We start from the raw sequence: 18,643 nt of genomic DNA, 5'->3' as shown, positions 1-18,643 counted from the left end.
TACTGAACTCTCTCTGGAATATGACAGGTAAGAATAAATTATAATAGGGAATCTTATACATTAGTACTAAAGGGTGCATTCTCAGCCTTGGTTTTTTTTATAGATCCTTATTTGCTAGTAGTATACAGTTGGTTATGACTAATACCATGGAGAATTGGTTCAGTGTATCAAAGATCATTAGCTGGGCTACTATAGCTAACTGGTTCGAGTTTATACTGATCAAACGCTTTCCATCTTCCCAGAATAAACCATACCACAGGTAGACTAGGAGTTAGGTGAAAACATATACTGGAGTATTAGAGTCTATTTGGCATGCATCTAGTGTTCGTACGGGGACCCCGACCCCGACCCCGAAAGTCGGGGATCCCCGACTTTTGTCCCCGACCCCGACCCCGACTGTCGCAAATCAAGTCGGGGTTTTCCATTTTTCGGGGTTATGTTTTCGTAGTGTAATTTTAAATTTTCGCGCCAACGCACCCCGCTAAAATCCTAAAAATATAAAATAGATAGGTTCCTTCTCTCCCCTTTTTTCGTGGGCGACAATAGAATGATCCGAATGACCTTCGGCTATGCCGCTGACGTAGCTCTCGCTTGACGCTTGATTATAAGTTTTAGTTTCATAATTGCCGTTGTTTCGAACTCTCTCAGTCTCAGCTAAGGAGTGTGGAGTTACAACGTTTGTAAATAACTTGTGTATTTATAAAACAACTTATTTAAACAATTACAATGCCTAAGCTATAGACCTCTATTTTAAAATCTACCTATCTTATCTATTTTTACTATAGTCCTAGTCGATAATTCAAAATAACGGTCAAAAACGCCGCCGATCAGTTTAGTAAAATATTTTCAGCGGCGTAATCGTCGGCCATTTTCGGAAGGCAGGCAAGGCTGCCAGATTTTGATAGATCGAAAAAGGCCAACTCTCTCCAATGTTTTCGTTTTCAAAACAAAAATTTTGCGGCGTAGCTATCGACTAAGACGATTACTAATAGTCCCTAGGCTCAGAGGCTGGCTTGCACAAGATACACTATCTAATCTTAACCAGTAAAATTGGGGTATTTTGATAATTTTTCTATTCTTAATAAATACAAAGAATTTTCCATCCCCGACCCCGACTTGTTTTTCGCGGGGTTAGACCCACCCCGACCCCGACTTTATTTTGACCCCGTACGAACACTACATGCATCAAGTGTTTACTGAGCCAATTTTATGTATTACCCTAAAAATGTTTTCATTTGTACTCTCTTGCATCATATTTTACCTAAATGTCAGAGCCTTAATAAGGTAGAAGAAGAACAACTTATATCAAATAGATAATGATGTACTCACATGACCATTGTTCTACGTGTGATCTAGCTAGAAACTACTTTTAGACAAGAGAAAATTAAGCTCTCATGAAATTGCTCTTATCAACTTATTTATTGATTTATTTTAATTGCTATCAGCTTAGATTTCTGATAATTTTTTTCCCAAAAAGAAAATATGGTTCATTTTCTAACTGAGAATTATTTTATAATAGTAATGAAGTTTTTCATTCGCTATTTTTTTGCTATACAACCATATTTTGGTTAACCTCTCATGCACCAAACATTTATGTGCTGCTGCTTTATGTAATTATATATTTTATAAAAAAAAAGTAACAAAACCATTATACTATATAACAAATGCAACAAATCTAAGAATAAGAGTTAAAAATTTAATTTAATCAGAAGAAACTAATTTTCATGCACTATTTTATTGCTTTAAAATAATATTTTGGATAACCTCTTATGCTCCAAAAACTTATGTGCTGCCTTACTTGGCTATATATTCACATCAAAAATCCCCTATCACTCAGTGACTTTGGGATAAAAAATTTACAAAATAACATTCGCCACTTAACAGAAATCGCTAAAACGTCTCTTCACCACGATTGTGAGGATCGTAAAATAAACAGCTTGTTAAATTCATGTAACGAGCTTGCACATCCACGCTCTGCCTACTAAAAATTTCTAGAAAATAGCGGAATTGGTTTGTGCTGCGTTTTCACTCAGACCCTGACCACCAAAATTGGAGACTACCAATAAAAGAGCTACAAAATGTACAAAAGTTGTAGAGAACTGAAAATTTACCAGGATAAAAGAAAGGTGATCCACTCCACCAAGTCTTCACATCTTGTACAATAAAACAAAAGCTGAGCAGAAAGAAGGCCATGCTTCCAGTTGTGAGTATGTATGATACTGACCTAGGAATTACCAGTATAAAAATGTTTTTTGTTGTTAACAACGAACAATCTGATATAAAACTAAAGTACTGTTTTTAATAACTGAGCATGCATTAAGCATTCCCATTACTTAAACTTTCATTTCACACTAAATGCCATTTCAATTATCATTAAATTATTACCAATTCCATCCTATTTCTTTGTAAACATTTTTTCATTGTAATTACAATTAAAGGTCCTCAACTACAAAACATTTTCATTATTTTTGCCAGATGTGTTCCTGTAGCTACTGAAAATGATGTGTAACCAATTTATTAAACCTCAACATAGTTCCAGCTCTAACATAAATTTTAAGGGAGAGAAAAAGTACGATTTTTCCAATATAAATACCAAATTAAAGCTGAATTTTATAAAATCACAGAACAATATTATAGATGATTTTACTAAATGTTTCACGGAAAGGCAACATTTTAGTGACCCAACAAAATCTAGAAAATTTGGTGGATTAGATGTTTACCAAAGATGTTTACCAAAGATTTTTGTTGACAGGAATCCAACCATCATTTTTGGAAAATTTACACAGTATACCAGCAATAAGACCCTAATAATAAATAAATGTGTATCATAAGTATGGCAAGGTACTGTAAATAAGAGTAAACATATAAACTCACTGTTATTAAACTCCAAATTAACCATCTCACTAAACGCTCTTTAGGGCTTTTGTAAGTCAGAAGAACTTTTCCAGCCTTTTGTAACATGAACAAAATTATAATTTGAGAACTTATTAATCCTTATAAAATAAACAAATTGCATATTAATTTTGTTCAGAACAAATCTCATTTTACCATGACTGTTTTTATTTCACCATGAATATTCAACTGCATAATTAGTTTCACCTCTCTCCTTTCAATTTGTGATACTTAGTTCTTATGACATTGTTCACATACTACATAACTAAAAATCACTTATTGGGCAACTTTCCAATTTTTATACCCAAAGAATAACTTTTTTGAATGAAAAAAGTTTATTTTATCATTACTTTCATGGCAACAATGCATTTCATGGTTTACTTCCTGATTGGTCTAAGCATGAATGTACTTATTTATCTCCTAAAACTTACATCTTCATTCAATGCAATTGCAGCACTCAGGAGTTACTCATGCTGGAGGAAAACTATGCCAATATGCCCATGGAGCATGTCAATTTCTCCCCAAGTATAAATAACTACATGTATGGTTTAAGTGATTGCATAAAATAATAAGGCACCACCTACCGTGGTAAGGATATTAATGCAGTTTTATATTCATGATATTCAAAATTAAATTAAAATTAAAATATTAGTTTTAAAGGTTATTAAAAAATAAATTTGAAGTACCTGCAATCCCAAAAACACCAAAAAAATTGATGTCAGTGATCCTAAAATACCCTCAGGATCATAAGGCAGATTAGTGTGATAAATTTCCTAGTAAAGTAAAAATTAAAAAATTAGCTTACATTACAAAATAACTACAGAATAGACACATTTTTAAAGTAGGGATGCACGGATATGGGTACAGCCGATATATCAGCTATCCGTCGCCGATAATATCGAAAGACGGTTTAGTGCACTGTCATACCATTTTTTTCTAATTTTTTATTAAAAGAAGTTTGCAAGAGCATATATGAATGTTTCTTTACATTTTACTTGATATATATTATCATAAGTAACATAATAACAATAAGTATGACACTTCCTATTGCTTTAATGCTAATTTTCTAACTGAACTGAACCTTTTTTCGGCATTGATACTCTCTTCAAGCTGTGATTTGAACTCACGACCTACTGTTTTGGATGACTACTTTTTGATAAAAATTTAAGCCTTATCGGAGAGCACGTGCTGGAGTTACGAGGTGCTTTGGATTTGTTTTGAAGCCCGCGTGCGAATCATGTGTGAAAAAAAAAATGAGCTTATTATTATTATTTTAGCCTAATATTCCGCCTATCTATCGGAAACCAGATATTTCGGCTTATTATTATTATTTTAGCCTAATATTCCGCCTATCTATCGGAAACCAGATATTTCGGCTTAAAGGAAGTCTCGCATATTTTAGACACTAGAGGGCTCTGTGCTGATAAAACATCTTGATTACGCAATAACAGTGAAAATCAGTTTGGTTTTAAATCTTGTTAATTGTCATACTTATTGTTATTATGTTACTTATGATATTATCTATAACAAATCGAATATTGTTGATTTTATTTGTTTACACTCAAAACCCCCTGTCTAAAAAAATGGTCTAGGTTCTGAAGTCTGGCGTACGCGGCGGGACCAATCACTCTTTGGGCCTTTTAAAAACGTTCCTGGGCCTTACGCGCTTAGTGGTGAAAAATTCTCAGACCTTAAATCCCCAAGACAAGCAATGTTTTCAAATGGTGGCGCGCCAATAAAGAACGATTCCCAATTCTTGCCAGCCTTGCTAGAATATATCTATCGGCACCGGCATCCAGTGTTGATAGTGAAAGGCTGTTTAGTACAACCGGAAAGCTACTTAAAAAATTAAGAAATAGACTAAAACCAAGCCTTGTTGAAGAACTTGCCTTTTTAAAGGGAAATGTAACGTTGTGGCAGTAATATATTATCATAAGGTAATCGAGTATTCGACTATTTTTAAATGTTTTTCCTGCAAATAATTTTCTAATACCAGTATCGGCCCATTATCAGCTTAGTTTAAGCCGATATTGGCCAATACCGTTATTAGAAAAATAGGACGATATATCGGCGAAACCCTATTTAAAGTGCGAATCTTTATGGTAACTGAATTATGTACTGAGCGAAATAAAGAACAGCTTTAACGATAGTTATAGCAAAAGTGACATAAGACCCTAAAGTGTGCTAGATCATTATATAGGAGGAGATAAATTATCAGTCATCAAAATTGCAACTCCAGCGCTGCTAAGTATGGCTTTTTAGAACATCTCTATGCGCGACTAAAGAGAAGAGATAAAATAGTGCCAAGACCAATTAGTACATGGATCACAGAGAACGCTTCCCATACACAGCCACCTAGTTGGATTTGTAGTTGATAGTGAGACTAGCTCTCAGTAGATATTTCAAAAGGTAGGAAATTAAAAAATTATTAGCATGATAGTGTAATTTTTGTAATACGTCTAAATAGAGGATATTTTTTAGAAAACAATTAATTTCTTCCTATTTTTAGGATTCAATATAAAATATAAAAATTGACATATCACAAGAAATAATGTGTTCAATTTTAAAAACTAAGAAACGTGTACATTTAAAGCACTTAAAAATGTATTTAAAATGCCATGCAGTATGTCAGTTTTTTAATCAGGGTCATTCCATGACAAATCAACCATTTTTTTTTAATTTGTCCACCCTACCCTCTTAGATTTCGCTAAAATTGGGTTTTAAGGGTATTTTTGGGCCAAAAAGCTGATTTACAAATTATTTTTAATGAACTATAAACGGTTTTGGAGATATTTGATACCAAATTTGGCCAAAAATGGAAAAAAGTGACCATGGCCTCTAAAGTCAAAAATTCATATTTTTTGATATAATAGTCCGATTTTAACCAAAATAAAATTATTATAGAGACATTTTTTCGTTCTTTTCAAATAAAAATCTAGAACATTCTACATTGAACCGTTATTTATGAAAATTCAGATTGAATCATTTGACCTTTACTTGTTACTCAATTTTTAAAAATATTTTAATCAATTTTTTCTAATTCCCCATCCGTGATTTACTAGATAATGTTGAAATCCAATATATTATTTTTAGTTTTAGAGGAAAAAAATATTTTCTACAGCACCAATTGACCAAGTAAATGCCGCAGCTCTTTCATCAATGAAAGATATGAAAACCTTCGGGGAAAATCAAGTCTCGAATTACCGAATGTCTTTGGTGAAATATCTACTGGTGATTTTGTATCGTGTTTATGAAAACAATTACTACATAGCAGTAGTTGAGAAACTTTCGCATAGTATCCTGCATTTGTCCCCCTGGTCATTCGGATTGTTATTCCTGGCCTGTAATCAAGGGTCAATTCTTGGTTCCATCTGACAAAACAGTACCGCCTAGAACAAAGTTCACTAAGCGAGCACTCGCTTAAAGCGAAGCGGGGGTCTTGCGACAGCCCTTGCACATGTTTGCCCCCCATAAGCGCCGCCTTAAGTGAGCCCTAACTTAGTGAACTTTGTTCAAGGCGGTACTGTATGTTGTGCAAAATTGAACGCCCAGTTTTATATAATATAACGAGGCTTAAGTCTAAGCATACTAATAGCATGCATTGAACCGTTAATTATGAAAATTCAGGGCAAAATTGAACTACAGCGGCCTCATGTATTTTTGTTTTTTTTTTGGCGGAGAATGTAGACGAGCGTCTCAATCCACAATGTGTATGGTCGTTTTTATTGGTTTAAAGTGGTCACGTGTTCTTTTTTTAATGGTTTTTTCTAGTGTTGGGCCCAAACCGATATCGCGATTTTCCCGATTAATCGGTTCGCGTCTAAAATACAGATTTTACCCGATTCTAAAAAAAAACTTCTGATACCGATTTTACCCGATTTTTTACCGATTATTTAAAACCGATTTTCTGTCAAGTCGTGATAGATGGCGCCGCTAACCTTAGGCGTTTGAAGTTCAAACTTCAGTTGCGTGGTCGGTGACTCACGGTTTTTCCCGGAGATTGTCATTTTTTCCCGCGGTTAGTGTTAGTGTTAGTAGAGGTTTTAATGGCTCCACGAAAGAAAGCTAAGATTTGGAAATACTTCACAATTAAGAAGGAGGATATTTCGAAAGCTATTTGCACTTATTGTTCTCAAGAAATTAAAAGAGGGGGGCAACTGAGTAGCTCTTTTAACACAACAAATCTAAGAAACCATCTACTGAAGATACACAACTTAAAAGATGTCAGTGAGAGTACCCTTGTTGTTTCATCAGACTCTGAGGAAGAATTTGAAAGGTTTAGTAGTACTCTTAGCAATTATTCAACTGAAACCGAAGGTTCTAGGCCTTCTAGCTCTCAAGAACAAAGTATGGAGGATAAACCAATATTTATAATAAATTAAAATCTTTGTCCAAGGACAGTTTGAGAAGCAAAGCTCTGACTAGGGCTCTTGGCATTATGATTGTAAAAGATGACCAGCCATTTAACATTGTAGAAAATGTAGGATTTCGTAATTTTGTTAATGTTGCTGAGCCACGTTATGTAATTCCCACAAGAAAGCACCTGTCAAATGTTGTCATACCACAATTGTACGAGGAAAAAGTGACAGAAGTGAAGCAGTTCCTTAAAGAAGTTATCAGGCCCGAAGAAAAATGTTTAGCTTTCACTTCGGATATATGGACCTCAATAGCGCATGATGCCTATTTAAGTTTTACACTTAATGTAATTGATGAAAAATTTAAAAGACACAGTTTCGTACTGGATGTAGTACCATTTTCGGAAAGACATACAGCAATAAATATTATTTATAAAGTAAGAGAAGTATTGGCAGATTGGGACATTGACGAAAAGCATATCTTGTGCTTTACAAGAGACAGCGGTCCAAATATAGTTGCAGCATTTAATGTAGGAAAAGTTCCAGCAATTTCATGTATTGACCATGTCCTACAACTTGTTGTAAAGGATACTTTGAAGGCATCTAAATGTTTAGAAAAGATCCTTGAAAAGTGTCGTAGCATTGCGGGACATTTTCATCACTCAGTTTCTTCTATTGGAAATCTTAGGAATGCCCAGCAGCAATTGAATATTCCACAGCATGATATAATACAAGATGTAGTTACTCGTTGGAATTCAACGTTTTATATGATTGAGAGAATTGTTGAACAGCAAGAAGCCATTTCGTTAGTTTTGCCCCAAACACCTCTCAAGAAAGATCTTTCCCTAGAAGATTTCAAGGCTTTAAAGGAATTGAGAGATGTACTCAAGCCTATCGAGGAACTTAGTAAAAGTTTTGAACATGAGGCGGCTTCAATTCGATCTGTATTAGTGGGACTTAATTTGTTGAGAAATCGTTTTGATGAAGAAGATGATGATTATGATGAGGCACTCGAAGAAACAACGATGGAAGTTAAAGAAGCATTGTTAAAGTCATTGGATAGCAGGACTGGTCATCTAAAGTCAACTAATTTTTTCTCTTTTGGAAGTCTGCTAGACCCCAGATTTAAACGTGTAGGCTTTGTAAACATGACTGACTCAAAGGTTGCTGAGGAGAAACTAGTTGACTATATCGTTGGGAGTTTTACGTTTTCTTCAAAAACTAAAACTGCAAACTCTTCGGATAAAGGAAAAGAACAGACATTTCCTCAATCTACAAAAAGGTCGATGAATCTATGGGATGACCTAATTGATGATCCAGTTGAGCCTAACAGTTCAATGTGTCTTAAAACTGTTGTTGCAAATGAGCTACGGGAATATTTGAATTTTCCTAGATGTGCAAGAACACTTCCGCCATTTTTATGGTGGAAAGAAAATCAATATAAATTTCCATATCTTGCCAAAGCTGCGAAACAAATTTTAACAATACCACCAACTTCAACAGACAGTGAGAGGACCTTCAGTGCAAGCGGAGGAATTGTAACTCCCCTAAAAAATCGTCTTACCCCTGAAAAGGTAAAAATGATAACGTTTCTAAAGAAAACTTTGGAAATTAAATTTGTTGAAAGCACATTTGTTGAAGAAAGTATCTGATAACTGTGAAAACACTGAAAAGTGAAAAATAACTTTTTAATTACAAGTTGAAATTGAAAGTATAATTTCAATTTTAAATGTACCTAAGTGAGGTAAATAACTAAATATTAAAAATTAAAAATTTAAAAATTTAAATTATTTTGATTTTTTACTAAATTCGATCAGCTATTCTCAAAATACAACCCACCCTTCATTTTATTTAGACCATTGTCAATGGGTTTTACAATTCATTAGTCATTACTAATGAGTCATTTGTAATGACTAATGAATTGTACAATCGGCCAAAAGAAATCGGTAAAAAATCGGTATCGGTACCGATTTGCCATATCGGTACAAAAATCGGTATCGGTATCGGTTGAAACATGAAATCGGAATCGGTTAAATTACGATATCGGCCAACCCTAGTTTTTTCCCATTGGCTTTATGTCGCCTGCTTAGAATGTAATATCTTTGCATTTTCTCCGGATTCGTGTCCTTTGCGATAGTTTTATTTTTAAACGGTGTAAGTTAATGTTTTAATGTTTTGAAATACAATGAGTTCGAAATCTCTAGAATGCGGATTTTGTTCGAAAGTCTATAAAGTTCGGGCAAGTTTAGCATACCATTTGAAATCCGTGCATGGGACGTACTCCAACCCTTTAGTTTCTGGGACTAAATTTTGTAGGGAAGGTAAATGTCAATTTAGCGCACGCACTGTGAATGAATTAATCAAACACCTCCGAATAAAACACGAGTTAAATTATTTTATAGTTGCTGAGAAAGAATTCTCTTCAAAACTGGGTATGTAGGATTTAACCTTTTTTCTTTTTGCTATCTTCAATATCTAATTTAAAATTTATTTTCAATTAGAATTTTTGCAATGGAAAGAAGAGTTAGAGAGAGAAAAAAAGGCCTTGTTTGTGGTTCGATCAACTAAAGTTAAGGAAAACAAATCCAGGAAAACAGTCTTTGAATGCTCACGGAACGGTTTCTTTAAGGAAACGCAGCCAAGGTGTCGAGCTCTGAAATCGCAAGGAACCAAAAAATAAATGGTTCTTGTACGGCTTTTATAAATTTGACTGAAGGTCTTTCTGGAACTGAAAAAGTGTCGGTTTCATTCTACAAATGTCATTATGGCCATAAAGTTGAATTGAAACACTTGGATTTAAGCTATCAAGAAAAAACCACTCTCGCCGGAAAAATTGCTCAAGGTATTCCATTTGAAACTATTTTGGATGGCGTTAGAAGCAACGTAGAGGAGAATTCACTAGAGCGTTATCACCTCTTGACCACTAAGGACTTGCACAACATTGAAAGAAACTTTGCTCTCAAACAAGATATAAGAAATCATGAAAATGATGCCCTAAGTGTGGCTGCCTGGGTTGGGGAAATGAGTCAAATGACAGAGGAATTAAACCCTGTTCTCTTCTATAAAGCGCAAGGTGAAATAATAGAAGATAAAAGGCTGAAGAAAGATGACTTTTGTTTTATTATTATGACCACCATTCAAGTTGAGATGCTGAAGCTGTTTGGTCAGACTCAACTCATGGAATGAATGGTTATGATTTTCAACTTACGTCTCTCATGGTCATTGATGATTATGGAGAAGGATTTTCAGTTGGATTTATGTACAGCAACAGAGAAGACACTATTGTAATGACAATATTTTTTGAACACGTGAAGCAGAAGTCCGGGGTTATAGATGCTCGGATATTTATGAGCGATATAACAGAAACGTTTTACTCAGCGTGGGCTTCTACAATGACTGTAGTTCCCAAAAGGTTGTTTTGCACTTCGCACATCGATAGAGCGTGGCGTGAAAACCTTTCTAAAATTAAAGGTAAAGAAAAGCAACTTTGAGTCTATAAGTCTATTCGAGTTCTGTTGGAAGAACCAGACGAAAATAAATTCAAAGTTATGCTGTCAGAATTAATGGAACAGTTAATGGATGACAATGACACTTCAAAATTTTGAAAATATTTTCTTGAACATAATGCGCAACGATCTGAAACTTGGGCCTACTGCTATAGGAAAGGAGCTGGAATAAACACCAACATGTTTTTAGAAAGCCTACATAAGGTTTTAAAACACATTTACCGGCGAGGGTGAAAAATAAAACGTTTAGATAAAAGTATTCATATTCTCCTTAGATTGGTAAGGGATAAATCATTCCGAAGATTGATCAAATTGGAGAAAGGTAAAAATACAACTAATGTAAGGCCTTTGCTGTACTTCCCATAGGATATTGTAAATGTCGTCTGCAAAGTCAATGCAGACACTTTAGCAGACTAATGTTGTCTGCTAAACATAACAGACAATATAGCAGACGAATTTCGTCTGCAAACCAAAACTAAAACTTTACTTGTTGTGTCATGTTCTTTTGAGAGAGATATGTATATTTTGATATTCTAACTTTTGGTCTTCATTAAACTTAATTATATTTCATTTAAAGATGTCTAGATTATTTACTAATTGCCATTAATCCCCCACAACTAAAATATCCACTATCAAAAGTCCCCACGTTCAAAGCCAAAATTTGAATGCTAAAATTGAAAAAATACGAGAAGGTTGTTTTAAATTGGAATCTGAGAAAACAAAAAACACAGAGTACATTATTGAAAAAATATGTGAATCTTTCGTTTGCCCACTAATTTGTAGTTTCTGCAACATTTGCATTCACACTTATTCTTGCAGTTGTCCTGATTTTTTTAATAAACGCCACTATTTGCAAACACATCCATTATGTGGTCCAACATACTCAAGGAAAACTACAACGTCAAGAAATAGGTAGAAATGAAAATGTCTCTGATGAAATGGAACTACATTTCCAATATGTAAAAAACCAGCTGTATCAAAGGAATGTACAGATGAAGACGTCGGGAAAATGTGCTCTGAAATTTTGGAAATTGCTAAAGGGCTGTCACCAAGTAAGAAGAGTGAAATTGTAAATTCCTTGAAAAATACCTTGGCAGTGGCCAAAGCTATTAAAGAAAAATGCAAGATGAAACTGAAATTCGAAGAAACGGAGTTATCAAAGGATGAACCCGCAAAAAAAAAAAATTAAGACTCAAGATAGGTTTTTCAGCACAAGAAAAAAACATGTCCAGAAAAAAAGTCTTACGAATCCTGATACTTTAGAGAAAGATGTTCTAAAATCTATTTTCCAAACCAATGACCTTATAACCCCCCAAAGCTGTGGCTACTGAACAAGAAATACACACTTATTGCAAATTATAATTCCAAGTTTTAGAAAGCAATATTTTAAATATTTTATACTAAATTAAAACAAATTTAAATACATTTTGCTACCAAACTAAAAAAAACTTACGTTAAACACCAATAGTCTTGGATTATTAACTTAAAATAACCCTCTCACACAAAATTTAGATATTTAAAAAAACAATTTCATTTTAAAAAAATAAGCAGGTTTCATTTTGTAGGTATTTATATTTACATTATCATATACAAAACATAAGTATTCAACAAAATAGATATTCTTATGAAACAAATTCTAGCACTAGAAGACCCCATATTGGAAAATTGATAACTGCAAAAACAACCAGGTAAGAAATAGAAATGAAACCAAATAAAAGAATAAGCTATATGTTTCTAGTTCGGTTTGAAAAAAAAAAACCCTCTTAAGATAAAAACAATTTAGTGAAGACAAAAAAAAAACTACAGACAGAGAAAACACTTAAGGTCTATTTCTCAGAACGATGTGATGAGGTCTTGCAGACTATCAACTCTTTTAAGAAGGGCAAGGCTCCTGGTGAGGATGGTATTACCATTGAGCTTTTCAAGATCGTTTTCTTAGCTTGCCCAGCGTTGTTTGTCAGGCTTTTCAACACTTGCCTCAGCATGGGATACTTCCCAAAGCTTTGGAAGGTTGCTAAGCAGGTTTTTCTTTATAAAGAAGGCAGAGACAGGCAGGACGCTAAGGCCTACAGGGCAATCTCGCTACTTCCTGTTGTAGGGAAGGTGCTTGATAAGCTGTTGTCAAGAAGGTTGTATTACTTTCTACACAGCAACAAATTGCTTAGCGAAAAGCAATATGGGTTTAAACATAGTCGCTCCACGAATCAGGGATAACAAGGCAAATAATTGTCACACCAGTCTGATATCTTTAGATATCGAGGGTGCTTTTGACAATGTGTGGATTCCAGGAATCTAACACGGTTTAAGGAACTTTAAGTGTCCAAAAAACATTTATGAGGTTTATGTTAACTATCTGAAGGATAGGGTGGCAGTGGTGAGGGCAGGTAGTACCTGTGTACGGAGAGTACTGACCCGCGGCCAGTAGCCCCGCCAGGATTTTTTCGCGAGTAGGCACTGCGTGATTAAGAGGCCCCATAAAAAACTCCTTTGTAATTTTTGTTGTTCTTTAACTAGCCAAATTGTATATAATTATTTAAAAATTTTATTATTATTAAATCAATAAAATTTTTATTATTTAATTAATAAAAATTTTATTATTTAATTAATAAAACTTTTATTATTTAATTAATAAAAATTTTATTATTATTAAATAAATAAAAATTTTATCATGATTAAATTAATAAAAATTTTATTATTATTAAATTAATAAAAGTTTTATTATTATTAAATTTTTTATTATTAAGTATATTATTTACAAATAAATATTACCAACTTTACTTTTAATCGAAGAATTCCACCCTACGATTACCTCTTTACCCAAATTCATCAACTACTTATTTAGGCTTGACTCCCCCATTGTTAAGGGGGAAGACTACAGTGGCCATTGTCTAGTTTCGCGGTATTTCAAGCTGAACTGTTTTATTGTTGTGTTTTAACTTATTAAATTAATATTGATGTGTAAAACAGCCTCTTGTTTAGTGCTTAAAATAATTTTGACAATTTTAAATTTCAAAGTAATCTAATTATTACGTTTTAATTCGGACCCCCGGAGCTAAACACATTGGGCAAGCGCCCAAACTACCCTATAGTAGTCGACCTCTGGAACAATAATTTTTCTCACTAAACTTGCTTTTAAATCATGACATTTTTTTTTAAATATCTAATATTGCAATAAAGTTTCCCCTATTCCCAATATTGTCGGAGGATGTGTAAGTGTTCCCCTGAAGTGCTAAATCTTGTTGGGCACATAAAATAATCACTTCCACGTGTGTAGATAGAACCTCTCTGTTTCTAATAACGTCTAGTCTATGGTGGTCGTTAACCTGGCAAACTATTGATCCACGGGATTTGGATTCCATGTAGTCTAAGTACATTTTGTAGGCTAGTTGGTGAGAAGATTTGTTGGAAGTGAAGTGTTCTTCGAATTGTGTCCCCATGTTTTTCCAATCCGAAAATCCCTTTAGAAATGCAGTGTTTCTACTGCCTAAAAAATTATGGCAAAAAAAAACAATACACTGCATCCTTTGCAACTGAATATTCAATCATTTGATATTTGTCATACCAAGAAGAATTGAAACCTCGATTTTTACCGCCAATTAATCTTTTAGCAAAAGGATTTAGTTTAGGATGAACTGGAAGGCAATCTTTATCTAGACTAATATCCAAGTTATTCAACGCGTGTAAGCCCATTTCTTTTGAATCGGACACGTTGTTTGATGTATTTTGTGCATGGTTAGAGTTGGGGTTTGCAATTACTTCTGCAATTTCTCCTTTATGAGTCAGTTCCATTTCCATATCAGTACTGACGTTTGGAAGAACTTCAGCAGTATTACTAAAACAGTGACTGTTATCAGTCTCCACGGATTCTAAACCCTTTCCCAATTCTTTGACCAGGTTTTTCTCAGAACTATAGTTATGACTTTGCGCGGAAGATTTAAAAAAACATGCCATTGCACCTTTCTGATTACTAGCGAAACTATCTTCCCTTTTCCATTTTTCTCATTTTTGGGACCCAGATAAAAATTTCCTGGTACTCATATTTGAAAATGCTACTATTATATACTATTAGCGAAATAACCTTAAAAAGGTTTAAGAAAATAAAGCTTAGTTAAAGCTATGTAGTCTTCAAACAGACTTTTTAATAATACCAGCTATATCAAAGCCCTGAAAAAAGCGGTTTGAATAGTTTTTCTAGAATAGCTAATTAGCCTTGAAAAAGGCTATTTGAATAATTTAGCTAGAATAGCTAATTAGCCTTGAAAAAGGCTTTTTGAATAATTTAGCTAGAATAGCTAATTAGCCTTGAAAAGGGCTTTTTGAATAATTTAGCTAGAATAGCTAATTAGCCTTGAAAAGGGCTTTTTGAATAATTTAGCTAGAATAGCTAATTAGCCTTGAAAAGGGCTTTTTGAATAATTAAGCTAGAATAGCTAATTAGCCTTGAAAAAGGCAATTTTTTTAAACTTTTAGAGGCCCCTAAAATAGGCCTAAAATTTTTGAACATAGGCACTTGCCTACTTGTGCCTACTGCTGGCGGGGGCACTGCCCGCGGCTGCCCTCAGGGTTCATGCAGTGGACCTCTGCTATTTAATGTGGTAATGGATAGCGCACTGAGGATTGAGTATCCAGAGGATTCTCAAATCCAAGCTTTCGCGGGTGACTTGCAGTTATTATTTTGGGGCATGTCCAGGCGTGCTCTCGAAACCACGGGTAAGGTGATAGTGGATAAATTGACCAAGTGGAGCCAAGTCTATAAGCTGAGATTTTCCATAAAAAAGTCGGCGGCAACTTTCGCCGCAAAGAGCGTTATGAAAAGACTCCAAATCTATAAGATGGGAGTCGTCAACATTGCAAACATTGACAAGTTGAAAGTTGTCGGTGTCACCATCGACAACAAGCTTACCTTTCTTCCTCACCTCGAGGAAGTTAGTGTCTTGGTGACAAAGCTTGTGCAAAATATTGCCTGTTTTGCAAGGGTCGAGTGGGGCCTCGACCATAAAGCATTAAGGACTATCTACAATGGCTGCATTGTCAGAGTAGTGGCTTACGCTTGTGGTGCTTGGTGGAAGAGCACGCAGAATAGTGCTATGGTGAGGAAGTTGAGCTCAATACAGAGAATTGCTGCCCTTCATATCACTTGTGCCTACCGGACTGTCTCGAGCAATGCACTGATGGTCCTTGGTGGTGAACCAGGAAGCTGCTGTTTTCAGGGAAGACAGCAAGCACTGTGAGGTGGAGTTACGACGTGGTAACTACCTCTACCCAGGCGACCCATGGGAGAACCACCCAGCGGTCAGGGGTATCATAAACATCACAGAGCAACTACCCAATGGCAATGGGGTAGAGGTGTTTACTGACGGTTCGTTGTCCAGTAGAGGTGCCGGGGGGGCATTTGCTGTGTACAGGGATGGTGTAGAAGTGTATAACGAGGTCACTCGCATTAATGGTAAGGTGGATGCGTTTTCTCTTGAGCTTTTAGCAATACATGAGAGTATTTGCTGGTTAAGGAGCAAGGTCAGCGTCCTGGTGATGGTGCAACGGTTTTTACGGATTGTCTTTTTGCTATAAACGCAATAAGCAATCATAAAAACAGTCATGGCCTATGCCATAAAATCTGTAAGGTGTTGAAACGGATGGTGACGCAGGTCACTTTTACTTGGATAAAGTCGCACACGGGTTGTGCAGGGAATGAAAGGGCTGACTTTCTTGCAAAGTCAGCAACTGATATTCCAGAGGAGAAGGAAATGAAGCCAACTAAGTTGGTGATTAAAAGGTGGCTCAACGAAGTGACGATTCAAAGGTGGCAGGAGTCGTGGAATGTAAGTGAGAAAGGTAAGGTAACTAAGAAGTACTTTCCTCAAGTCAAAAGTAGTTTCAATACGAACTACTATTTGACGCAAATCCTAAGTGGACATGGTAATTTCCCACTTTACCTGTTCAACTTGGGGCATATTGCATCACCCAAATGCATATGCGGTGCTCTGGAAGCAGACTCAGAGCACTATGTTCGTAATTGTCCCAAAACGAACCATTTGATAAGAAGACCACTCCAAATGGATGGGCTTCGAAATCTGGATAACGAAACGATCAACGATCGTGAACGCGTAATGCGTTATAACGTAGGTGGTACAAATATACGGGTGTATATCTGTTTTGTGTACGTCTTTTAGGAAGTGATTCCTAATTTTGTATACAGGTCGACGGCTCGGCCGGGACAAATTATGAAAAATGCCTGTAATGCTTAGGCGGTGCACGGGGTATATAAATACAATAGTCTGATGTAGTTCACTTCACCCAAATTCAGATTGAATCATTTGACCTTTGACCTTTACTTGTTACTCAATTGTAAAAAATATTTTAATAAATTTTTTCGAATTTCCCATCCGTGATTTACTAGATAATGTTGAGGTATTATTTTTAGTTTGAGAAAAAAAATTATTTTCTACAACACCAATTGACCAAGTAATGCAGTTTCTTTTAGGATTGGTTTGGCCTTTTGAAAAAATACGTTTTCTAAGCACTTCGTATATTTGCCTGCTTCAAACAGATCCAGAGGCAAGAGCGGGAATACATCACATTTTTACAAACACAAGAGCCTTTATTTTAATAGTTTACAATAGTGTTTAATTATTATTTACATTCATTGAAAATTATTTACAATTTATACATTTTGGTCTTCTTTGCTAGTAGTATGTTTAGACCTTAGCCTAGTTATATTATCTAAAACTGGGCGTTCAATTTTGCACAACATATTGTCAGATGGAACCCAGAATTAATCCTTAATTACAGGCCAGGAATAATAATCCGAATGACCAGGTGGACATATGCAGGATACCTTTAAATTGCTGAATTCATGCGAAAGTTTCTCAACTACTGCTATATAGTAATTGTTTTCATAAACACGATACAAAATCACCAGTAGATATTTCACCAAAGACATTCGGTAATTCGAGAGCTTCGGCATTTACTTGGTCAATTAGAAAATAAAATTTTTCTCGAAAACTAAAAATAAAATATTGGGGTTTCAACATTATTTCGTAAATCACGGATGGGGAATTCGAAAAAAAAGATTAAAATGTTTTTAAAAATTGAGTAACAAGTAAAGGTCAATGGTCAAATGATTCAATCTGAATTTTTATAAATAATGGTTCAATATAGAATGTTCTAGATTTTTATTTGAAACTATCGCAAAAATGTCTCTATAATAACTTTATTTCGGTTAAAATTGGACTATTATATCAAAAGATAAGAATTTTTTACATTAGATCTAGGCCATGGTCACTTTTTTCCATTTTTGGCCAAATTTTTTATCAAATATCTCCAAAACCGTTTATAGTTCATTAAAAATAATTTGATAATCGGCTTTTTGGCTCAAAATTACCCTATAAACCAAATTTTAGAAAAATCTAAGAGGGTAGGGTGGACACCTCTGGTTGATTTATCATGGAATGACCCTTCAGTATGAAACATTTAAACAAAGCTTTCTTGGGCTCTACTAAAAAAAAAACTAAACAGCATTTGGTTTGCCAATGCTACTGGTTCAATTTATATGGAATTTTGTACGCAGGTATAATTCAAAGTTCTAATTGCGGTGGAAAATGTTAATTTTAAAATTGTTCATTAGTTTTGGCTTGATTTAAACAACATTTCATTCTATAATTAAGATTTTACCACTATGTTATACTTATGCTAAAATATAATCTTTGATAAAAATGCCAAGTGTATATTCTAACATCAGGTCTTACCTTAGAAGTTGGGTGGTTGTAAATGTGAGCATTACCAAAAATACTCCTATCAAGATATCCAGAAGCCCCACCAGTGCAATTTTCATACTTCTTATGATCATGGAGCCCTCCAGGGCCAAGGTAACCTCTAATTGAATGAAAAATT

The 18,643-nt window shown here is 34.7% G+C and overlaps 1 protein-coding gene across 2 annotated transcripts in view; it reads right to left on the bottom strand.

Annotated features, from left to right (window-relative positions):
• Window positions 1–18,643, bottom strand: part of Hgsnat (Heparan-alpha-glucosaminide N-acetyltransferase) — a 55,054-nt gene that overhangs the window by 666 nt on the left and 35,745 nt on the right. For both annotated transcript variants that reach the window (XM_090180076.1, XM_090180075.1), the window contains exons 12-16: window positions 18,499–18,625; window positions 3,579–3,665; window positions 2,875–2,949; window positions 2,734–2,804; window positions 2,112–2,224 (exon numbers count right to left, since the gene is read on the bottom strand). In XM_090180076.1, coding sequence (XP_090036202.1) covers window positions 2,112–2,224; window positions 2,734–2,804; window positions 2,875–2,949; window positions 3,579–3,665; window positions 18,499–18,625 — 473 coding nt within the window. The remainder of the gene's footprint in view (window positions 1–2,111; window positions 2,225–2,733; window positions 2,805–2,874; window positions 2,950–3,578; window positions 3,666–18,498; window positions 18,626–18,643) is intronic.

The sequence above is a fragment of the Leiobunum rupestre genome, chromosome 6, assembly GCF_980474605.1.
Source record: "Leiobunum rupestre chromosome 6, qqLeiRupe1.1.hap1, whole genome shotgun sequence".
Taxonomy (NCBI): Eukaryota; Metazoa; Arthropoda; class Arachnida; order Opiliones; family Sclerosomatidae; genus Leiobunum; species Leiobunum rupestre.
This window is presented reverse-complemented; position numbering and strand designations above follow the sequence as displayed.